Source organism: Gymnoscopelus microlampas (assembly GCF_963454915.1).
Source record: "Gymnoscopelus microlampas genome assembly, chromosome: 10".
NCBI classification, from domain to species: domain Eukaryota; kingdom Metazoa; phylum Chordata; class Actinopteri; order Myctophiformes; family Myctophidae; genus Gymnoscopelus; species Gymnoscopelus microlampas.
In genome coordinates this window covers 20,058,654-20,084,666 of record NC_139947.1, presented here as the reverse complement: position 1 = coordinate 20,084,666, position 26,013 = coordinate 20,058,654, and the positions used below count along the sequence as shown (strand labels likewise).

Below are 26,013 nucleotides of genomic sequence, written 5' to 3'. Positions count from 1 at the left end.
CACACACACACACACACACACACACACACACACACACACACACACACACACACACACACACACACACACACACACACACACACACACACACACACACACACACACACACACACACACACACACACACACACACACACACACACACACACACAGAGCACAGAAAAACCTCATGTGGGCCAGCCAACAATATGAACGTGTGCAAAACAGCAAAAGAACAAAGGAGCTTTCCAAACAAACAAACATACATATTGAAAGTATTCAAACGTTTCACTGAATTATGCACACAGTTTATGTTTGTAAAGTGTAATAAATCACATCGCTACAATGTTTACAATCAGATTTCAGTTCAGTGCCATGTAAATTGTAATGCAGCCCGGCCCAACCTCTCACTTCATTGACAGGTTTCAGATAGGCTCCCTGTTCTCAAATGTGTGTTCTACAGTATCACCTCCAGAACCTGTGGGGTGCTGATGTGTAATATATATACCATATTAATATAACATAATATAACATATACAATTCCTGAAGAAGATCCAGCCGGATCGAAATGTTGAGTAGCAATAAGCTGAGATAAAACCAGTGTTGCGGACTTTATTCCTTTCCAGTTGCATTGCCGTTTGTTCAGCACCTGGGTGAGATCGCCTTTGTGTTGATGTGTAAAACATGGTAAACATGTGATAAACAACTGTCACAGTTTGTTCTATACTGTAGCTCCAAATGTTTTTATTTTGTGGCAAAAGTTCCACTGTTCACCGTTAAGTATACATTTTAACTGTTGGGTCCTATGCTGCATTTAAAAAAAACAATACACAGAATCTACAGTAATAACAGTGTGGCTTCCCTGTGCAATCTGTATAGCAAGTTACTAGGTGTGCGTAATTCGTGAACAAAGCATGTGCAAATGTGCTAACATGAGCTTAGCAACATGAGGTGAGCTGATGATTGTTGTAGCAGCGTCAGCTGAGAGCTATGTGGTTCACTCTGATTGGTCTACATTTGCGGGGACATACAAACTTACATACCGAAAAACCCTGTTCTAGACAGCTGGCACCAATGCGTAACAAAGCATAAACAGGCATCTCAAGCCCGTGGGTCCTTTTCAGGATATTAGTTCATAGGCTTTCTTTTTGGAGTGAGTGTTTCACTGTGTCTTTTGGTCAGGAGGTTTAGCACTTTAGGTTTAGTGCTTCTACTTGCTGATGCTTTCCTCCAAAGTGTCTTGTTAATGAGAGGGCAGGTGCAGGGATTGAGCTTGACAAGATACAGTGGACACACTTACAGTATGTTGTAGGGACTGAACCTGGGAACCTTTGGCTATGAGACATTTCCCTCCAACCTACGTGGCAACAGCGCCGCATCTTTCCAAAACTGCCAAGGGGTTCTTTTTCACACGAGGTGCCACAGTAAATAGGGGAGGAGCCATGAACAAGAGAGGAACGGATCAGCCTGTGCTTTTACTGGTCACGTCAGCTCTGATGTGAGGCTCAGTGTTAGCAGCAGCCAGGTCACGACGCTCAGCTGATGACAGCACCCTTTATCTTTAGCTGGACAGCAAGAAAGAATTGGTCAATAGGCTACGCAGTCAAATCTTCAACTCTTAGAATTAAATTCACACTGAAGATTTTACTGCGTACTATTCTGTGTGTTTTTCTTATGTCTGAGAGAATGATGAATTGGAAAAATAGCATTTGACAGTAATTCTGGATGTGAAATACAATGGTCAAGGTTTCGTTCTCATACGTACCAATAGAATTCTGTCGTCCTTTCTTAAGTCTTGGGTTCTCTGTAGAAACGTAAATATATCACACTCACACCTTTATGCATAAGCAAATAAATCAGAATGTATCTATTACACAACCAAGACTCACCAAACACAATGAGACGTGTGTGGGTGTCGGTTGAGCCCAGAGGGTTCTGGGCCGTGCAGCGGTACATGGAGCCGTTGAGCTCGGCGGGAACGCGGTCGAGCACCAGTTGTCTCCCATCATGCGACTCTCTGCCGTCCAACAGCGGCCCACCCACCTTTGTCCAGGTGAACAGCGGTTCAGGGAAGACTTCATTCTGTGCACATTGCCCAACAGATGGCAAAGATAAGCTGTATTTTACCCATTGTGCAACTTTACTGAAGAAGCTTTTAGTTTGGTTTAGTTGCATATAAAAATGAGGAGACCGGGGTCCCCCAGGCCTCTATACTAGGTCTGCTATTATTTCCCTCTATACCAAATCTCTTTGGTAAAAATAGCAGCAAGCTCACTATGTTCTGTGTTGTGTACACAGAGAAGAATAAATGAACGCTCGCATACTGAGGGCTCCAATACGACAGCTGCTTTATTGCACACAAAAAAAGCTGAGAGTCTGAGGAAGAGCCTTGTGCTTGAAACGTCACAGCTTTTTTTGGTGCAATAAAGCATCTGTCGCATTGGAGCCCTCAGTGTGCGAGTGTTTATTCATTCTTCTCTACTTACTGTTCGTCGCTCAGCACCTGCCCAAACTTGGGTTGGGGATGTGCTTGTTGTTTCTCTTTTTTTATGTGTTGTGTACACCCCAGAACAGGGATGCTTGTGTTTAAAGTGATTTAAAAATGATAGCGATTAAATAATATAGTTCTATAACCACAGGAAATGATAGTTACACATTCGTGCAGACAAGGTACAAAAAAATCGTTTGACCTCTAAACCCCTAAATATGAGTGTATTATGTATTTCTATATGACTGTATATAACTAGACTCTTGATTGTTGTTCTTTCTCATGTCCCTTTGTGTACTGTGGGGGTCCCTGTCCGTTGTCTGAGGAAGTTGTACACTATGTGCTTCCTCAGAAGTCTAAAAATAGGAAATAGGTTTGTTTTGTTTGTTTTCGGACTACTTGGATTGTAGACGTGCTAGTGCAGAGAGACATCTAGTGGTGAACTGCTGTCTAGAAGAGCAGCGGTTTTCAAAGTTTTTGTGCCCAAGGCACACCAACAGGCAAGTCAAGTCATGCTGCTTGATGGTCACACACTTTTACTTTACCTCAGCAGAAAATTTGCAATAGGCAGTAGACCTATAGAAAATGTATGGCACAGATGCAATTGCGTCGGGGTGTGTCCACCTACATTTTGCTACCGTTATCTGTGAGAAATGTGAGGCGCACAGCGCAAAGGGGTTGCATTAACCACTTGAACCCTATATGGTTGACCGGAGTACATCAGGCCTTCACACTAAAGTGTCTTTTCTGCTTTCACTCAACATGAAATATCTTCGTTGAAAATAGCCGCTCTGCAAGCTCACAATCTCACGCAACAATGCCTCAGCCACCGTCGAAGAAGAGAAAGATACTTTTTCAAAGCAAACTTTTAGTTTCAGCTCCTATAGCCTAAAATGAGCGGGTTTAAGCGGTTACATAAATTAGATCAATCAGAGAGACTCCTCCCCTTCCCTTTAAGAACAAGGTTTAGGTGCAAACTTGAGCATGGCATATTGCTATTTAAATGATGAATTGGAGGAGATGCGAACAATTTTCTGCTGAGGTAAAGTGAAAGTGAGCGACCATCAGCAGCATTAATAATGTGATGTAATGATTTCAGGAGACGACGGAAACTGGCATTTTGAGAATGCAATCATACTAATCACACCTAACTTGATCCAGCAACGCCTTCTCATTTATGCTCTCATTAATAATCACATTCTCATCCTCAGTTATGTTCTTTATTTAAACCTATTAAAGCATGACAGGGTGTTCTCCAAAGACACATAGAGACATTCTTATCATTATTCATGACAAAAATCAAGCTTGAAAATGGTTTATCTGCCTTTGCACAGCAATATTTTGCACAGCAATAGAAAAGGCAGATAAACCATTTTTAAAATATTTTACTTGAATTCCGATGGATTGTTGATTATAGGTCAATCTACTATCCATTGTGCTCTCTAAATAGTAGGGAAATGCTGCACTGGGGGGCTGCGCTAGACTTTAGTCCAGTGGTTACCAAACAGAGGGTTGAGTAAATATCATATTACATTTCTTTTCTAAAGAATTTCAGAAATGTTCTAAGAAATCTAAGAAAATTCGATCTTGAGCTGAAAAGTTTGTTAACGACTGCTTCAGACCAGGTCAGAGCAGGTCTAAAGCACAGAAACACTGCTTTAGACCAGGTCAGAGCAGGTCTAGAGCACAGAAACACTGCTTTAGACCAGGTCAGAGCAGGTCTAAAGCACAGAAACACTGCTTTAGACCAGGTCAGAGCAGGTCTAAAGCACAGAAACACTGCTTTAGACCAGGCCAGAGCAGGTCTAAAGCACAGAAACACTGCTTCAGACCAGGTCAGAGCAGGTCTAAAGCACAGAAACACTGCTTTAGACGCTTTTTGACTCTTCTCTCTGTGTGTAAGATAGCATTGCGTTTACTCAAAAGATAATTCATAACTTTTTGTATAACTGTAAAGACAATAACAATGTGTGGTCGTCACAAAATCCCAAAGCACATCTGGACTTGTCACACAGCACACCAGTGAGTGTACCTCAGCGCACCTTTTGGGGACCACTTGGTCTACAGTGGTGGAAAGTAACTAAATACATTTACTCATCTACTGTACTTTATAAGTACAATGTTGAGGTACTTTTGCTTTACTTTAGTATTTTTTAATACTTTATACTTCTACTCCACTACATATCAGAGTCAAATATATAAATCAAACTACTAATTCATTTCTGAATAATATAAAGCTGAGGAGAATATCACTTCAGACATCGCTCACAGTAGAAAGTCTAGCACTGAAAATATGAAGAATATGAAATATGATCCCTGTTCTGTTATAGTTGCAACTTATGTTGGTCTTATCTTTCTGTGCTCAAGGGCTTTTTCCGACAAGGGACCAACTTAATTATTTTTTTATTGAGAAAATATTGGGTTTTGTTCTCTCCCCGTTTCCCTGAAGCAGAGATGGAGATATCATAATGGAGATATGGAGACACCATACAGCCATAGACAAGGCTCTGATGGGATTACATTCCAGCCCAAGAAGGAGGCATTCAGTGTTTCCCAAAGATTTTCAGCTCCAGACCCAAAAGAGAAATCTGGTGTCTCCCTGGGACCCAAGCGTACGCAAATACATGCATTAACCACTTATGCCCTATTTCAATGTTAGTGAAAGACGCAGATCTACAAGCTCACAACGCGTTGACACGCTGTGAGCTTGTAGATCGGCTTCTCATATTTGCACTATTTTGGAAAACATTTGAACATTTCTGGAAAATGTTTGGATTTGGGGATCATGGCGTGGATCATGACGTGGATCAACATGGATCATGACCCTATAGGAAACAGTGATAATAGTTCCTGAGTTTTAACCATTATACTGACTATCTCTGGACACAGTTAAATGACAATTATACATGCTCTAATCAATTAAATCAATGTGGGGAGATCAGATGTCACTAGACCTTTGTTGTTAAAACAAAGAAAGCTTAGACTTTTTCAAGTCATTGGTAAATACTGTTGTTCAATTTGTTCATGAAATATAGTTATTGAAGCTGGTAAATGTTAACATGCTGACAGGGAACTGCTTTAAGGTTTGTCAGCAGCACCTTCCTTTACTCTTTGCTCCTTAATGACAGGGATATGTCAAACCTTAAACCTCTGGTACAAAGAAGAACACAACATTTACATCATACATGTTGACTACCCCCCCCCCCCTTTAAACTTAATGTTTTTATTAAATCTGTGATTTTACCTGTTTTTCTGAGTATATTGAGAAAACAATATCCTCTCTTTGGGAGACTGCACATAAGTGAACTGAATCAACCTGCAGTGCGGTAGAGATGATCATATTTTTGTCCAAAACAAAGACAACAACAACTACACTTGCAGAAGAACAGTGTGCGATGAACTTACTGCAGAGGATCCTAGCTGGAATCCCTGGACCACGATGCGGACGGTGTCTCCTACTATGGCCCTCTTAGGGGTCATGAACAGCTTGGGCCCTCTGGGAGCAGCTGAGAAGGATGCAGGCAACCATGTTGGATCAATACTTTACAGCAGGCTACTGTACCATTTTAAAACGCTCTCACATTCATTCAATCCTTTATTTTGGCCATGGATCTCTGTATCTGTATTATTGTTGTGGCACATAATGGATTCATTCTGGATTATCTCGCTTCATCAAATTGTTCAGGAGCCAACGATTGCTTGGGCTTGCATTCTGATTAAGCTTGAAGCTGCAATCCAGAACTTATTTGAATGAATAAATGGTTATATGTTTATAAAATTATAACTAGCACATCTGCAATGTTAGGAGGTGGTCTCCCTGCTCTTCCATTGAAAGATGTAGATCCTGTTGTCAGGTAGAGTAGGACAGCGCCTACTGGTGGACAAGTAGTACTGCCTGAAGCTCTAAGCACAATATCTCCACTGGCCGAGCAGACATAAAACATAAAAAGTTGAACTGTGGAGATACAAGGTTTTTGCCCGACGGCAACGAAATATAACTCGCATCAACAGCCACCTTTGTACCAAAAATTACATTGGTATCCAATAGATACATAGTACCTTTTACGTTGTTACACCAAAGGGGCTTCTGTCTAGAACAGTGTTTGTCAGTATTCTGTATATGTACTGTATTTACCCTGCATGTACTGTATGTCCAACAAGGACAATAGATACATCAAAGGAAACTACACAGCTCAGATGCTGCTGCTACACCAATCACAGTCCCCCCACAAAAGTAGACTGAATGGTGGGCTATGGCTGATTTAGCACAGTATATAACAGTATTGGTATTTGCCTACATATAAAGCTAAATCTGGAGTGTTAATCCAATTTTCAATTTCAACATTGCCACACATGACACACCCAATTGTATGAGACTTTAAAATGAAACTATACTTGTAAATATTATGTGAACATTTTTGGGGTGTTATCGGCTGTTCAGAGTAAAACCCATAGCCATCTCCCTTCCACTGCAAATGATCAGGAGCTAGCTGCTCCAAAACAGATAAAATCTTGTCTTGTTGTCAGGTGGGCGTTGTCACTGTGACTGAGGGCATCCAGTCCTATCTTTTTTCAATCAGAATTTGATCAGAAAAGATTAAAATTTTATATAATAGCTCACTCCTGCTCACTCTGTTAATCCTAACTCGCAAATTCCCCCTCCATTACTAATGGGTTTGTGCTCAAACTACAGAATGTTGCATTTCTCTCAGAAGGTCCCACCCAGGGTGATATATTTGCATTCTAGATAAGGAATAATATTACAAGACTTTGAAAATCTGGTTCTCATACAGTAAACTATTAGAATCCGATAACTACCATCAAGTCTGGACTATATAGTCTTTTAAAAACATGGCGTTGACATAATTGAATCTCCAAAGGTGAATTTCAATAGATCACAGTTCCTTATCCAGTAATTTATGGGCTTCCAAAAGTGCACAAAAATCCTACTAAACCTCCACTCAAACCAATCATCAGCAGTATTGACTCAGTCACCAAGATGTTGTCTAATGACCACTTCCTTAAAGACATTTGTGCTAAAACTTCCATCAATAATTAACCTCTTAATCCCTAGGCTAGACGTACTAAACTGGACCTGAGTTGGCTCTGTAACGAAATGGTATTGAAGATATAATTTGTTTGTTTTTTATTAATCAGATGAAAATTATTTCCATAAGTTTACTTCCTATCTCAACCATACCACAACCTCTCTTAATTTACAGATGAAAGCAGTCCTATATATATCTGCTAATTTCCTTGATGTAACAATAACACTCTCCAAGGAACATGACAATAAAATCCAAACAATCTATCAATCTATCAAAAAACAATGTAAAGGAATATCATCTTGCACTTTAACCACAAGAACCCTTGTGTCCCTGGCGTGAATATTCTGTGAAAATAGCAGATCAGATCCCAAGTACAGTATAGCTTGTTCCGATATTTCCACTTCCTTTGATGTTTTTTATACTAGTACAGACTGAAGCTTACATTTCAGTGAATCAGTGAAGATTCACTATGACAGCTGTGAGCTGTGACAGGAAAGGTTACGGCAGCACTTATATTTGTAAATTACTCTGATGTTATTTGGGTCACTCAGTACCACTAAGATGTGACTCAAAAATCAAGCTTTGAAATGTCATTCTCATGCTGCACTAAAGTTTTTCAAAAGCCGTCATAGTTCAACAGAAAGTGAAGTTGGAGTGACAAGTTGGACCTGTTTTTATATGCTTGTTTATCTTAAAGGTAGGGTAGCCTAAGTGAAATGTTTTGGTTAAAACAAAACGTTTTTTGTTAAAAGTTTAAAGCACTATATTTTGATAGTAATTATTGCTATAGACTAGAATGTTTGTTCATTAACCGGGGTCTCCATGTCTCTCCATCTCTTTAATTAACAGAAAGTACATTTTCATGTGGGTTGCAAAATTCCAGCCAATCAGGCGAGAGTACTATCAGCTAGTGTTCCAATTTTGTCTTCTCATTTCTTTGTGTCATCACTTCCAACTCCACTTGTTTATTCTGTATCCTGTGTGAGTTCTCGATCCTGATTGGATACTGAGCAAAGACTCTATAGCAATGAGTACTATCAGAATATAGAGCTATTTAACACTATTTATCACTTAACCATGTTTCCAAATGATGCCATAAAAATATTAAGAAATCATAAATAAAATATAATAAGGCAGTGGCGTTTATATCTGTTTCTCCCTCTCCCACAGGAGAGAGATAATTGCAACAATGACCAAACTTCAATAAATCTGGTGTACCGTGTACCCATAACTTCACTGACATTGTCAATCAGTAAGTGTCCTACCCAACTCCAGTCTAAATTTCTCAATGGAAGAGAAGGGAGACCACCTCCAACCACTGCAGATGTGCTAAGTATGTTATAAACATACTCTACCATACAGATCTGTTAAAATAACAGTGTATTCAATAAAATAAGTCCTGGATTGTATGTTAATGAAGGATTTTTTTTTTCTCCAATTACATTTCATCTAAATATTTCCAAGAACACATTTGGACATGGAAAAATCCAGAGGGTAAATATGTTTTTACACTAAACCCTCTATTCTAAAACGAACCCCCGGAATACGGATGCTGGGGTTCTAGTGCTTAAATGAACACTCAGCATTTGACTGTGTCCGTGTGCCAGCTCACCCAGTGTGACCTCAGCCTGCATGGGCATGGACAGCGCCGGGTGCTTGACCTCGCAGCTGAACAGCGCGTCGTTGTCCAGCTGGGGGTTGAGGCTCCAGGTCAGCATGGCGCGCACCTCCATGGTGCCGTCGCCGGACACCAGCCGGCGGTTCTGGAAGTAGTACAGCGGGTCCGTGCTCTGGACCCAGCGAGGGAACTCGCGGCTCACCACCGTCTCGGGGATCACCTCCGGGGTGGGGTCCGGAGCGGGCTCCATCTCTTGCTCCCCACCGCCGCCTACGGGGCCGTCCTGGTTCTGCTTCTGTCCCAGCTGAGACGGCTTCTCGTCCTGCTCCAGCAGGGACAGGGACCGCTGCACCTTGGTGTCATCCAGGTCTCGCCTGATTAGAGTCAAAGGGGTATTTCACTTTGAAACACTTCTGTGGTAATTTTCATGTCTGCGCTGCCTTTTGTGTGCAGCCCAGACAGTTTTTTAAGTTTCTTGATTCAATATTTAGATATTTCATATTAATTTGATCAGACCTCCTATGCTATAATCCATTCAACTTCAAACTCCACGTTAACCCCATTAGACTCATTGAAATCACTCACACGTCCCCGGTTTTTATGACTGATATTGTCCTTCTAATGTAGTTATTTCATTTTGTTCATATTTTCTGTAAAGTAAAGTTGTATCAAGTCCATCCATGATATCCATGAAATTCATGGGTGCAGTCTTTTTTAAACATTCCCCTGACAAATACCCCATATTACAAAACTAAAACTAAAACTAAAACTAAAACTAAAACTAATCTAAACTAAACTAAACTAAACTAAACTAAACTAAAACTAAGCCTTTTCAAAAAATTTTGCTAAACCAAACGAGAAAACCCATTTCAAAATCTAAATTCAAATTAAAAACGAAAAGTCTAAACAAAATGAAAAACTTGAATAACCTTGGACGGGAGCTCCGATGGGCCCTCCGCTTCTGGCTCTGTTCTGGGCCCTGGGTCTTGCTGAGGTGTCCCTCTGTGGAGGAAGGCTGGGCAGGTGGCACCACGTCAATGAGCTCCCCGTCCCGCTTAAAGTACACCTGAAACAGGTAGTATGGAGGTGAACTCGATGTGACTAATAACCTTGTCTCACTCATTCCCTGGACCAAAAGCCACCACAAAAGCAGGAAAATAAACAAATGCATGGAATAAACATGGAAACAACTGAACAGAAATGTGTCATTTGTGAAGGTTGCTGCTAAATGAGCCAGTCTGGAGACAAGCAATGAAAAATGTACTTTCCCCCCCTAAACCTACTACTTTTTGCCAAAAATAGCCGATTAACACAACATTTCTTGTGCGCATGTATACATCTCTAGCTAGCCTATATGGCATTCCCCATAGGGATGCTAGGGTTCATGTACATGTAATAGGCTCAAGCTTGCTTCCTATTTTAATTACGATTGGCGGTTTGCCATCCTGCTCTATTTATTTAAATGCAATTCATAATTTTTATGTTCTCTCCTAAGAGAGGTAATCGCAACTGTAACACCCGGGATTCGAACACGCAACTACCACGTGGGAAACCAAACATCTACTGCTCAGGCCAGAAGGAATCCCTGCTTGTCCAGGGGAGATACTGGGCCTATGAGCTTCAGGCAGTACTCAACCAGGTCTACATTTCTCAAAGGAAGAGTAGGGAGACCACCTTCAACCACTGCAGGTGTGCTAGTTATATTGTATTAACATACTCTGCAACAGACTTGTTAAAATACTTGTATTCATCAATATAAGTGCAGCTTTAAGAATTCAGTGTCTACTGAAAAAGCGCTCCCTGGATGCACCTTTAGGTTCCAAGACAGCACTGCCAGCTATATGGGTGGGTCCTATGGGGCTAGGCTCAACCAATCAAATCACTACATCCTCAGTGAGCATAAGGTAGAACATATGTGTAAAACACAAATATCTTAGCACACAGCATTGTGGGATAAGAGGTTCTGCCAACTGCAACTGAAAATAATGTGAGATAAAAAATAAAACATAGACATAGGCCCAACAATTATTGCAAACAAAAGAGGAAGACACGAGAAACACATTTCAGTTAGTGCTTGTGGCTCATAAACCACTAGGTGGTATTCAGCTACTTTATTAGCTGGCAGAAGATCTCAGGGTTTAATCACCTTTGGCTCAGATTTCTGACATCCTGAAGCAGGGCCCTGCTTGCCAATCACAAGTCTGGGCAGAAAACCAAAGGTGATCTTGACAAAATAATCGTGGGTCACTGACACAAACTCTTTTCAAATGGCTTTGGTTGCTCTGGTGTTTCCAATTCCACACCACCACTGTAAAATCCTTGATTTTATTGTGCAGTTGCACAGAATCATTATCGTCTAATTATTATTAGTTACCACGGGAGCCGGCTTTCCTCCAGTGACGATGCAGACCAGAGTGAAGTTCTGAGCCTCGTAGCGGCTGAACGGAGCTGGACTCTGTGCTGCCACCACGGATATGGACTGAGGAGGAACTACAGAGTAAAAGAGAAGGTCAAATACTAGAGCTAAACACACACACGCGCGTGCACACACACACACACACACACACACACACACACACACACACACACACACACACACACACACACACACACACACACACACACACACACACACACACACACACACACACACACACACACACACACACACACACACACACACACACACGCTACAGAGCCACATTTATTTCACTTGAAAGTGTAACCAATTTTCAACATTCAGGAGTTTTCTGTGTAGTTTGAATAGCATTTGAGTGATCGTTAAATTGAATTTTAACATTGACTTTCCAGCATTTTGCCTCAAAGCCACAAACCATTATCCAGTACATATGGTAGAGCTTTTAAAATGTCTGCACTATTTTGTGTTTAGAAGTAAAAGTGTCTCTTGTCGCAATGTATAGGTGCTTTAAGAGTTTCAAATGATCTACTGGTTAATGTAGTCTCTGGTGAGTTTTTTGTATTAATGCGGAACCATTATATTGATTTTGCTGTGCTACATTGTAAATTGAGGAGCTGTGTGGCTCTAAACTGGTTCTCCTTTGAGTAAAGATATGGGTCACTGCCAAATACATTGCTTATTAAGCAATGCTTAATGAACAGAGCTTCTGTACCCAAAAGGCAATTCAGAGGACATTAATTATTATTATGTATGTTTTTTGATCAGGAATAAGCAATGCAAACAAGCCTCAGTATTACTCTGCAACTCTGCATTGCTCTTAAGTGGAAAGCTGTCTTGTGTGTTTAAAATGATCAATGACCCTGAAAAAAGGCAGAGGACCACAATGGAAAGACGTCTTAGGACTTTGTTGTGTATATCCTCGAACTGCTGTAACCCTGTAGTTTCATTGCATTTCAAACCAAAACCAATCAAATCATACCCTGGAAATATCTGCACATGGAGGGCAATTGGATAATCAACAATTATTGCTGGAATTACAGAAAATGTCCCTTCTTAGAAATGGCAGGTTTCTGCACTAATGTTTTAACGGTTTATAGAACAGAAATCTTCTCAGACAATGACAGTAAAATGTAATTAAATGGATAGTTATCCTGAGTGAAGTTCTTTTCAGCCATCATATGTATACATTAAGTATAAATAAAGCTTTAATTGAACTGCTTATGGAGTAACGACTTTGCAGAGGACTAGTATACTGTGAATCTCTCCCTCCTCCCTCCTACCTATGACAGTGAGCATGAAGCTACCGGAGGCTAGGACCACCTTGTCCCTGGAGGTGCGGTCATAGATGCCCACATGACACTCGTACAAGCCATCGTCCGCCATCTGGACCTCAGGCAGCCTGCCCACAGACACAGGAACCAAACAAAATGCCCCAAATCATGAACGCAGCGTCCGATTGCGGTGAAACTTTGCACGCACATTCGCACTATGTTGAGGAACAAATGCCACCCTTTTAACATTGCCCTATTATAGCGCCACCAGGAGGCCCATTTTTTCATATTACTCCAGCAAATGTTGGCCAAACATCACACAAATCGGTACATATTAGCTCTACAGTCAAGTGATCAAGACGGATCCGTCCGATTTTTCATATTCCATCCTGATTGGCGAATTCCGAACATTGCTAGCCCACAATAACCTACCTAACCTGGCGGAGAGCCGGGCTCCGGAGAACAATTTTTCTAGTTCACAATAAGTTACAGCTATAGTACACTACAGTATGAACTCATAGTACACTCACTATGAACTCATAGTACACTACAGAATAACTCATAGTACACTACAGTATCAACTCATAGTACACTCACTGCAGTATCAACTCATACTACACTACAGTACAGCTCAAAATACACTATTGCATCAGTTAAAACCAGCAGAATCATTCATGGAGGTTAATTACCTAACAGTAGACTGGTAAACCAGGTCTTCTCGCTTGACATTGTCCTCCATGTGGGAGTAATTAGTGTTGTACATGGCATCATATGTGAAGATCTTCTGCTTGGCACTGCCCCCATCTGCCACCTGTGCGGGGAGTTGAGATGTATTATTTGTTAGAGCTAATTAGAATCATTTCCTAAAACCTCTGGGAAATAAAACATTATATGTGCCATCACTGCAACTGTACGTAAAGACACAATAACACTGGTTATTGATTTAACTGAGCGTAAGAAAATGGACCCTACGCTTTTATAATTCTATGCATGTATCAATGTGGGTGGAATTCAAAAGTCTCCAAAGCCCTATGTGACCAACAGTGACTTTTCTTCAGCTATGAAAAATGAATGATATACCCTCAAAGCCCTTCTAAAGCAGGCTTTACATACCAAATACAAGCATGCTACTCTTTCAAGGCAGTGCCTTCAAAGGGCTGCACCTTAAAAAAAAAAAACCTTTTTCTTTCAGGCTTTTGTTTGGTTGCTTTGATCAGTGAATATATCAAGGTTTAAAGGATTTATGTCTCAGCAGGACTTAGAGAAAACTGTCCGTGCATTCATCTGTTGTAGACTCGACTGCTGTAACAGTGACATTAAAGGTCTCCCTAAAAATCGATTAGACAGCTGTGGTTGATTGAAAACGCTGCAGTACAAGTCCTTACTAATACCAAGAAAGTGGACCATATCAGCCCTAAGATATTTACACTGACTTCCTCTCTGTCAAAGAATAGATTTCAAAATACTATTATTGGTTTCTAATTATTGTATGGTTTAGGAACAAAATACATTTCTGATCTTGTGCTACATTATTAACCATCCAGACCTCTCAGGTCTTCGGGGACAGTTCTGTTTTCTGCCCCCAAATGAATGAGAAGCAGCATTCAGTTTTTCTGCACCACAAAACTGCAGGTCTGCTACAACTCTCCGTTATTTTTAATCAATCCTGAATACTGTTGGCCTCTGCCTTCTTACTTTTACTGATTCATTTCTTGTGCTGCACAGTAATTTGATTTTCTTGCTTTTCTGTTTTATCCATATTTTCTATTCTCTTAACACTTTAATGACCTTGAAATACCCTTTTAGAATGTGTGTAATAAATACAGCAATACGAAAATAAAAGCCAGCACTCCGAAGTCCATGAAGTGCACCCGGCAAATTGCATTTGTATAGACTGAGTGTGCTCGTTTTGTTTCTAATTTAATAAGTAATGTCTTAATGCTTTTAATGTTTTGTATGAAGCACTTTAAATTGGATGGTTGTTGAAATGTGCTATACAAATTAACCTTCCTTGGCTGGACATTGAAGATGATGCTGGTTTAAGAGTGAAGACACTCACAAGGTATTCTTCAGTTCATCCCCAAGTTCTGAAGAATGCAAACTTATTAATCGTGCAGTGGCATCTCTGCAGTGAGCTGTCCTGTATTTATTTGTACTGTGTATTGGGATACTCTTGTCTCTTCTCTCATGTCTCCCTTATGCTTTGATCTGAGTTTTAATGAAAGTGCCAGTGACAAACAGATAATAAATATTTCATGCACTTTAAAATGCTTTGGAGTACATACAACTCTATAGTCAGGTAGGAATTGCTCTACAGGGATGTATCAATAATGTATATAGCGTTAGAAATCATGGCCAGTTAAACATTGTTGTTTCTTGTGTGGTTGATAGGCGTACTATAGTTCTTTTTAATTTACTCACTGGTCCTGAAGGATATATTTTATGACCACACTGAACTTATACATTAAGATGAAGCTATTATTACTGTAAATAATATATGATATTTGATGCTTAATATTAGAATGGTCTTTTATCAATTAAAATATGACATGATTTGTTTTAGTATACTATAATATACTAAAACATTTCATGTCATATTTTAATATTTTAATTCATCATAGTATAGTATAGTATAGTATAGCATAGTGTAACTACATAGTATTCATTTGTAATAATTATGGTCAATGGCTGGTATGAAGTTCACCTGTGTGCTCACCCGAAACCATACAATCTCTCGGAGGTTGCCGTCGGTGCGGAAGTTGCACTTCAGTGTCACCGTGTCCCCAATGACGACAGGCGAGAGAGGCTCGATGACCACATTTAAATAACCTGCAGGGGAAAGGGGTATTGTTATTTGTGAGTGACTCGCTTACACAGTAAATTCCGCAGTGTTAATCTATCCATTTGTAACAGATTTTCTACAGTGTAGGTGAGGTCGATCGCTGGTCGAGAGACGGAGAGAGGCAGGGGCAGCCCGTTGAGACAGCGAGAGGCATTTACCAATTAACACTGCATTGTGTGCCAGAAGGTCATGGGAGAGAAAATTGTGGGCAGAGAAGATAAAACGCAGAGTGAAGTTTCCTTAAAGCGAACACGTTCATTTCTGCTTGTTGTAGTTTGTGTCTGTGGGAGAGTCGTGGTGTATGACTTATTTCCAAATAAACAATGATAATGTTTATTCTCCACATCTTTCCATGCAAAGGAAACTTGTCATATACCTCTTATTACATTTGATCATTCTCATAGCCTGTTGCAATGTTTATGTTCTATGACTTATGAATGAGCTCATATCCATGCATTATAGCATTGGCCTACATCTACAATACACATAAAACATATGCCATTTATTATTATCCCATAGCAATCAGTCCCATTGTCAGAGCACTTAGAGCAATACCCTTTTTATTCATCTATCTATGTGAGGACGGCTGTAGTGGCTAGAGAGGTAATCTGGTAATCAGGAGGTCACCGGTTCGCCTCCCCGCTCCGGCCTATCAAAGTGTCCCTGAGCAAGACATTTAACCCTGAAAGTCCTTGATAACCATCGCAGCAGCCAATAAATAACATTGGAGCAACCATCAGCTGGGTGAAGCCGAAACCGAATTTCCCCTGCAGGATTAACAAGGTCTACAAAAAATAATAAATCTATGATGTCAGTACTATGATGTCAGCACCCGTTGTCAAAGTACTTGGGGGCCTTTCTATGACATTAGTCTAGCTCGCAGCTGGGACACACCTACTTGGGAGCATTTGGGGAGCTTATCTCTGTATTTGGGACAAACCAGACAGGCAGGCAGACAACTTTAACTTAGATGATTTACTTATTATTCACTCATCATAGCAGATGGTGTGCTTTGTGACTGCTTTGTGCTGTCCATGGTGCTGCTCCTCAGTTATTTTCCTGTCCATTAGTAGTGCTGAATGTAGGCCTATTATATTGGCTGATAGGTGTATCATTTTGGTGTATCATGTTGCTGCTTCAATGGTAACAACTGCATGTGCTCTTAGAACAGGTTGTATGTGAACTTACATGTGAACAGACAGCTGACAGAACCAGCAGTAATCATAGAAGAAGACTCAAGGCTGTTGCATGTCACCAACACTGCTCAATTTTACTTAGAGAGATTCATCAGAGAACTGCATTGAAAACTGCATAAAGATCTGTGGAGAACCACTGAAAACTGTGAAGTCCACCTACCATAGCCGCGTGACGTAGGATTTCACACCACAACCATATGGTTTGATGAGAAAAGGGGTATGTAATGTAATGGTGGGGGACATTTATTAAACCAACAACAATGTAAGTTTTATATCTGTTGTTTCACGCTCCCGACAGAGGTAATAAATAATAAAAAAGAAAGGGAAGAAGAAGAGGGGGGGGGGGCAAGGGGAAGACAAAATCAATAAAATAAAAAAAGCAATCCGGTGTGCCCTCTGCTTGAAATAATGACACTGTCGGTGTCCTACCAAACACCTGGGTCTCTCAATGGAAGAGCAGGGGGACCACCTCCAACCACTGCAGATGTGCTTATATAGTATTAGCATACTCTATTTCAATTCAATTCAATTCAATGTTATTAAAGAGTCAAATCACAACAAGTTGTCTCAAGACACTTTACAGAGACCCGACAGTCCCACCCTGAGCAAGCAATTTTGCGACAGTGGCAACGAAATAGACTGATCTTTCAGTATGCTACTCTAGTCTACCACACAGATTGATTACAATAATATTTTATTCATTAAAATAAGTTCCGAATTGTAGCTTTAAGCGGATACTGCTGTGTTTTTTCCCCCTTATTGATGCTCCATACAGTACCTAACAGATAATTGTTTTAATGTGGATGGGTGAAAGTAAATAATGATTTAAAAGACAAATATTGCACTGTATAAAAACGTTTTATTGTCCAACATCATTCTGCAATATTTGTTATTGCACCCATAGCTTCATGCTATGACAAGTTTCACAATAGCTTTTTTTTGGCTTTTGTTTTACTTATCCACATTTTGACAATGATGGATTACATCTAGCTACAGTATGGACCTAAATCCGAACCAAATCTATGCTCACTATCCGCCCCATTAGACTGATCTTTCAGTATGCTAAGTACTGAAATAAAAACAAGCCTAAACCTGCAGAACTATCACACAGGACTATAAGGCATTTGAGGTCATGGCAAACAATACCATGTGTTCCTTCTCACCCTACTGTTTTTAGGCTTTATTTCAGATATAGGTCAGCGTAGACTGTAGAGAGACATGAAACCATTAGGGCAGAGAGCGAGAGAGCGAGAGAGAGAGAGAGAGAGAGAGAGAGAGAGAGAGAGACATGCGAGGCAAGACAGGGATCAGATTTGAGCTCACACTCACAAGGACATGCTCTGTACACTGGCTGAACCTCCGGGCACCCCATTATGTTTTGATTCATATAGTGTGAATCTAAACATAATGACACAATGACACAATATGCATTTATTTAGTGACACTTAACAACTCTCAACCTGGCATGTCACAATTAAAAAATATATCAAAATAGCAGAGCTAACAACGGATGGGGATGCGATGTGCTGTGACCTTGTAGATCAGCTATTCATTCTATGTTTGCACAAAACAATTGTACGACAAAGTATAGAACAGGGCTTAAGTGGTTAACAGGGCATAACTGTGAATAAACATGACGGCTATTAATACCATGCAAGTTTAATGTGTGTTTGTCCTTGGTTTGGGATCACCCACTAGGTGACCCACTGGTGAGGCTTGATCTGGTGCACTTGGAGCCAGCTTTGCTGAGCTTCTCACACAGTCACAGCTTGCTAGGCCTTTGGAGGCAGCGTAATCTCCTGCATCGTAATGGACAACCCATCTACACAATGCTAGGCTCTCTAAATCATGAGGGCGGCAAGCCTGCAGATTATTTTTTCCATGTTTTTCCAGCCTAATCCCCCTTTGCTAGCGTTTCATCTAAGAGTCGGCCATTCGCCAAGCACTGGCCTAGTCCATATACGCACGCACGCACACACACGCACACACACACACACACACGCCCACGTACACCCCCCCCCCCCCCCACACACACACACACTCACGCCCACGTACACACACACACACTCACGCCCACGTACACCCCCCCCCCCCCCCCCACACACACACACACACAGATGCCAGATTGCCTCATAGGAACAGCCCCGAGAAATAACTGACTTTCAGAATCCAGTCTCTAAACAACAAACAATACGTATTCACTGAACTGAGTGTGCTAAGAGAAAACATGTTTTAAAATGAGATCCCAGCACTGAAATTAGATACTGGTGCATATATATAGATACTGTATAGGCTAATATCACTGTCACTTCATTGGTTCCTTTAAGACTGCAGTCATATTTGCCCTAGGCTACTTAACATTGGTGACCAACATTGATACAGTAGAAACAATATGTTCAGCTTCTGATTTACGGCTTACGCCATGTCTAGAGATAAGCCTGGTTTATCTGAGCCTGAATCTGTACTGTGTGAGTTCACCCCGAGATGGTAGTAGATGGTAGATGGTAGTAAGGGACATGGGTGTCAGCATTTTTTCTTCAAACTAGAGAAGACCAGATTTCCAAGTAGTGGCACATTCAAAGGTTAAAACAATCTTGATCTTGAGTTAGAGTTAAGTTATGAATGGTCGACAACCATTCAAATGAAAGCTGTGCTCTACTGGTAATAATGCCAGCGGTTCAACTCATATTAATGCTCTGCTTTGATCACAGAGCTCAATTCCATATTCAGGACACAGAGTCAACGAGAAGCATCTGTCATCTCCAAACTCTAGCCAAAAGAATCCACCCGGTAAAGCAACTGGCATGTTATTTCATGATTGTAGACAGTTGAGTATTGAGGTCACCACTGTAAATAAGAATAGTCTTAAATGACTTGTCTGGTTAAATAAAGATAAATATTAGGCTATTAGTATAAAAACCTGGGGGTGGGGTGGGGGTATTAGCGTTTTTCAAGCTTTACTTTGGCAGAACAAAATCTCTGTTCTGTCAGGTCACATAAACATCATCAAAGTGACAGTCTAAAGAACATTACTGTATTTGAACTTGATCACCCAAATGAGCCATCATTTATTCTGCTAAAGAAGCAAGTGGCCTTATAGCCTTTATAATTACCATTGTTACCATTGTCTTTGTGTCCACTGAGCCAATCTTCCAATAACTGTAAATTAAATTGATTCATTAAAGGTCTATTTATGTCATCATGAGTCAATCTTAGCTCTCTTATTTGTAGGTTTTTTTAAAGACATGGCCTTGCTAATAATAATTTGTGGGGTAGTCCATATCGGATTGCTGAAACAATTATTTGTCCCAACAAAAATAAATGGCCATAGAAAATGGCCAAAAGAAATGGCCATTGAAAATGTAAAAGTGTGTAATTGTGTATGACAAAGCTCTCCCCAACATGTGAGTCACAATTCACAAAGCATATTCCTCATCAGCATTTCATTTTGTCTATATAAAAGAGATGACAGATTACATTCAAAAGCTTGACACAATCTTCTTGCTCCAATGTACTACAACCAAGGATTGCAGCAAACATGATTCTGAGTTACTGTACATCCTGACAATAAATATTACACAGATAATCACAAATTATTCAAGGACCCTGGGGGACCCCACTTTGAGAACAACTGAGTAACTATAACCCCCCTACGCACGCGCGCACACACACACAGATGCCAAGCACTGGCCTAGTCCACACACACACACACACACACACACACACACACACACACACACACACACACACACACACACACACACACACACACACACACACACACACACACACACACACACACACACACACACACACACACACACACACACACACACACACACACGCAGTAGTTGATCTGCACAATAGGTCTAATAGACAATAAATGCCTCCTCTCATCACAGCACACTTCCAGAAGCTTACTATTCACACTGATCATAGGTCTACTGCTTATAGGCTACACTTTACACCATTAACCTTTTTATATCTTACTTGTATATTTTATACTTTATCCTCTTATCTCGTTGTATATATATAGGCCTTGTGTCTGAGACTCAAGAGTAATATGCACATATGGTAGCCTACTAGTCCTAGGATATATGTGGAAAATAATTGGCAATAGGCCTAAACAGATGCTGATCTGATTGCAATCCGATCAACATCTGTTTAGCCTATTGTAAGTACAGTATATCCACATAGCCTGCAAGGACGAGTTGTCTTGATGAATTGCTCTGAGACACAAAAAAACTATATACAAAAATAATATAGCCTAATAAAAAATAAGAAATTCACACAATAATGGAGGCTATCCAGTTTTAGAGCTTGGTGGGGGGCAGGAGGCGAAACACTCACACAAACATCTATACAAAATACTACAATTAGTAGACTAAATGTGCGTTCGGCGCACATAACCTATAGCTACCATAGGTCAGGAATACAAGACTTTCAGGTTGACTTACCCACTACTAATTCGGAAAGAGCCGCACAAATGAGTAGCCATAAAGTAAAAAGACAATTCATCTTCTTGTGCTCTTAATATGTTGCTCAAGTGGACAGACACGCCATCTGTTGTCGGGTCAGGTCAGTTAACGGTCAGAGCGTGGCATCATCATCACCATCATGTTCCATCCATCATCCATGCTGCTGGTCCTGCGCTCAGCTGCGCTGCTGTATCCTCACACTGGGGAAGAATGTGCGCTCTGAGGGGATCCTGCTTTCTCTTAAACGGGACGGGGGATGGTGGGGGGGGCGGGGGTGGTGCTCCACTTCACTCCACCCCCCTTTTCATCGCTGCCCTGCACAGTAGGCTAAAATCCTCAGTGTTCATTTATCTCTGAGTTAAATGGACACCCGGGATTTTACAGTGTGGTTTATCGTGTGAGGATTAGATAATCACACGATCGCCCCTCAACAACCCCCCCTCCCCCCCTGCCCCTTTCTCTCAAAGAAAACAGATGGCACTACATGGCAGCAACTGAGCATTTTTACTGTTAAGCTATTTTTTTTAAATCATATCATTGGCGAAACGCCACAGACAGTGCAGTGAGTGCACTGCTTCATGCTTTTGGAGTTGGGATGGAGTGATGACTGCCTGGAAATGGAACTGTGCACAATTCAGCCCCCTTAAGTGTCAATGTAAAGGCCAAAGGGACCACACAACTTTTAGTCCTTTGGGGACATTCCCAATAATATGCAGCATATGGTTATTAATTATTGGTATAATGGTATTCCACATGTCTCATCTCATACACCCAATAAAGAAGTGGAAGAAAGTAACTAATTAATGAAGTTCAAGTAGAATTTTAGTAGTATTTTTTTACTTGACATGAGTATAATTTCCATTACTTAATATGTTATATTCTACTCAACTCCACTACATCTCAGAACGTTTTACTTTTTGTACTTTTTACCCCACAAAAATTGTTTGATCACTTTAGTTACTAGTTACTTTGCAGATTTAGATTATTAATACAAAACATAATTTAACTGATAAATGATTACAGGTTAATGCACCAGCAATCATAAAGTCATTAAAATCAGCCCCACCTGTACGAGCTGCAACATAAAAGTGATGAACACAACACACACTAAATACAATCCAATAATATGATTGTGAAATGGACCGTTCTGCATTATGAGTATACTTTTTCATTTGGTATTGTACCTTACAATACCAATACCATAGCCTACTTAAAATATAATTGGATCTGGTTCGTACATTTTTTAATGGACTTTTATTTGTAACAGAGTATTTATACATTGTGGTATTGCTACTTTTACGGCCTTAGTACTTCTTCCACCACTGCAATAAAGTATCGACTTTATGTTTACAATTGCTTGAAAAACGAAATGATGGACTTTTTAATCTAAACTAAGTGAATCTTTGTGGAAAACAGCTTTATTTTATACTGTACACTCATTGAAATATCCCATCGATGACTATGATGTTATATCTATTTTATGTTCAGTAGCTCTGTGCATCCATGATGAAATACACATGAACATTTTTCAGGAACTGGAAAAAGAAGAAACATTGTTCCAATGGAGCCAGTAGTTATTTAGTCGCACGCATTAATAATGAAAACATTAAAAAAGATAAAACATGGAGATACTTCTGCTTCTGCCCACAGTGAGGATATGGAAAGTGCTCAGTATATAAACTGAATGAAAGACAGGAGCCTATATGTGTTGGGTGGCATTAATCCACACAAGATTCCCTGACTGTCCATCCTTAAATGGCCTGATAGGGGGATAAAATACAGTATCTATGCATTATCATACCCTGCTCCCTGGATTACCTATCGTCACTGTTGGGCAGAAAACTTAAATCTCCATTTTATTTTTTCCCCCTGTATTTTTTCACAAAAGTTGAGTTTTTTTGTGTGTATACATTCCCCAAATAGGGACAAAAGGTTGAAAGTGGTTAAAGTGGTCCATTGGAACACAGGTTATTTTTTCCATATCCTGGAAAGTAATGTTGTGGACACGTTGATATGTATGTGACATGATATTTTTCTATGTATTACCAAACCCTCCTCCCTGGATTACTTATATAAAATTAATTATGCTAAAACTATGGGATGGGATAACAACAGACAGACCCATGTGGAAGGGTGGAGACTACGCTATATCCTTCCCAGCATACAATTCACTTTGAAAGCACTGCCTGTTCTCTCCGATACTATAATGAACAAATAGATCAGAATATCCAGATTTCTATGACAAGGGGGAAAAATCCAAGGGTGAGATACACTCTCTGACATTTGTACACTCTCAGGATTCTAGAATGTTTCATGTGTAACTAAATAGTTACATTTGTACACTGACAATCAGTCAGAATTCCTGAAAGATTTTAAAACCCTTATCTCTTCAACATGTTATGGCGGTCGGTGGCAAATACATTTATCACAGCTCACTGGTTAATAGATGACAAAACAAAAAATGATTAGATTGACAGTGAGAGAGAATTGTATTTAATTGAAAACTACTAACCATAAACAATATTTTGTAAAGATATTTTAACCACAGATTTACTGATCTAGAAACCTCATTTATGTTTTATGTACCATGAGCAATTATTTACACCTCATTTTCCTTTTGGTAAAGTACTTAACTTCTACTCTTAAAGCTGCAATCTGGGACATATTTTCATTAATACATTCGAGTAGGATGCCTACTGCTGGTTGTATTCATGCCTGCAGCTCATAAGCCCAATATTTTCCCTGCAAGTGGGGATTCCTTGACCTCTCTCCTTCGGGAGAGGACATAAAACTTACAGATTGCATCTTTAATTTAGAAGCAAATGGCACTTTCTGTTAAATCGTTTGCAATATACAGATTGCATTATTTTTTCTTTTTTTAAAGATATTTTTGGGTATTGTTCTGCCTTTTTTGAGAGGAAAGTAGGCTGACAGGAAATGGGAGATGGGGGGGTGACATCCAGCAAAGGCCATTGGGATCGGGAGTCGAACCCACGACACGCTGTCAGACTGGATTACCAGCCTATGTGGTATGCGCCTGGACCGCTAGGCCAGTGGGTGCCCCAGTTTGCATAATTTTGATAAAAGCAGAGGCAATTAGTTTCAAAACATATGTTTAGTTTAGGTCAGACAAGAAGCGTCTGTTTGAAGCCAGATGTTAAACAGTTCTTAATGAATTACTGAAAGTTGCAGCACCATAACAAGACAAATGATGCTGGCAAGAGCGCAAATCACCAAGGCTTTTATGGGTAATTTTTATTTGCCATTTTTATCTCAGGACTTAGTAAACTAATGTCTAAAAGTATGGCAGATTATTCAGTTGATTTGCTGTTGTGTTGCCATGAGCCTTGAGCTACAGCAAATGTGGGATTGATGCCAGTGTTACTGTACTCCAAGTTGGTGGAGCACGACTACAGATTCTTGAGACTTGTGCTGCCGATGAGGCCGAAACGAGCTATACAGTAACACGAAGCCTTTCAGAACACAGGAATGCAGAATTGAAAAATGGCTTCAGGCTAATCTTCAGAGACCAAAATATGACACGTTTCTTAAGGTATATCATTGACATAAGCTAAGCCTTAGCTTTGGAACTGTAATGTTAGGTGTAATTCAAACAAATTACACCGTAGTAATATATAAACATTACAATCGGTGTAGAGTACAAGTTCAATATTAATTCCTCTTGGCTCCAAACATTTCCATCTCTAAATAATGTATAATGTGTTAATGTATGGTTTTGGTCTGGAATTCTACATCTTACACAATCAAATATTTTTGCTCATGTAATTCTTTGGTCCTTTGCTCAGTTTAACATCAGTGTTATCTAGAGACAGAAGTCACATATGGTTCGGTGATGGTCACTCACCTCCAGTCTGTCTGTGGTACACAGCCACTTTTCCATTGGCCAGTCCTGCAAACAGGAAGGATGCTGAGTGTTTGAGGCACAGCACTGGACAGCCATCGGGGTTGGGGAAGCTCTGCAGGCACTGGACAGCCATGTCCATGCTACCGTACACCAGGATGCTGGCATGGTCAAGAGAAGGCTTCTTAATAGGCGAACGGCCAATTTAAACGAACACCAACATCAGAATTGCATTTTGATGAAGCGTGGAAAGTTTTGTCTGATTTTGAGGTGTTTAACATGTGATTTGAGAGACATCAGACTTCAATAACAATCACGAATAGGCCAATATATCTTAATAACTGAAAAACATATCAAAGAAAACATGAAGTCTTACTAAAGTAAGAGTGTCAAATGACCCACGTGTCAAAAGGGCTGGTATCCTCGGCTCCGCCCTTATATTTACAGCGTATGACCTTTGTTACTTAGTAAATACAAAGAATTAGTCAGCAAAGCTGGAGGACTGACATATTGTCCACCATCTTGACATGCTGAGTAGGTGGATCATGTGACTCACTTGCCATCCTGCAGGCCAACACAGATGGTATTGCCTGTCTTGGCTGCACAGCTAGGGGGCATGCTGTGGCCCCTGTCCCTCCGTGGTGGTCACATGCTCCAGACACAAGACCAGGCCTCCCACCTGGATGGACTTGACCAGGCGGGGAGAAGATCTCTAGTTGGCCGTGATGCAGAATCTTTCTTCCACTGGCCACTTGATCATGTCAAATCAAACAGAATAAAATATATTAATGAAGGTCTGGTCAGAACATGAA

At 40.3% G+C, this 26,013-nt stretch overlaps 1 protein-coding gene across 1 annotated transcript; it reads right to left on the bottom strand.

Annotated features, from left to right (window-relative positions):
* Nucleotides 1-1,514: 1,514 nt before the first annotated feature.
* On the bottom strand, nt 1,515-25,343 carry LOC311054126 (immunoglobulin superfamily member 21-like; the record flags this gene model as incomplete). Its single annotated transcript, XM_084070006.1, has 11 exons — nt 1,515-1,544; nt 1,716-1,783; nt 1,869-2,061; nt 5,873-5,973; nt 9,128-9,507; nt 10,063-10,199; nt 11,508-11,623; nt 12,833-12,951; nt 13,513-13,634; nt 15,528-15,691; nt 25,205-25,343. The coding sequence occupies 11 exons, from the start codon at nt 25,341-25,343 to the stop codon at nt 1,515-1,517; spliced, it is 1,569 nt and encodes a 522-aa protein (XP_083926132.1).
* Nucleotides 25,344-26,013: the final 670 nt, after the last annotated feature.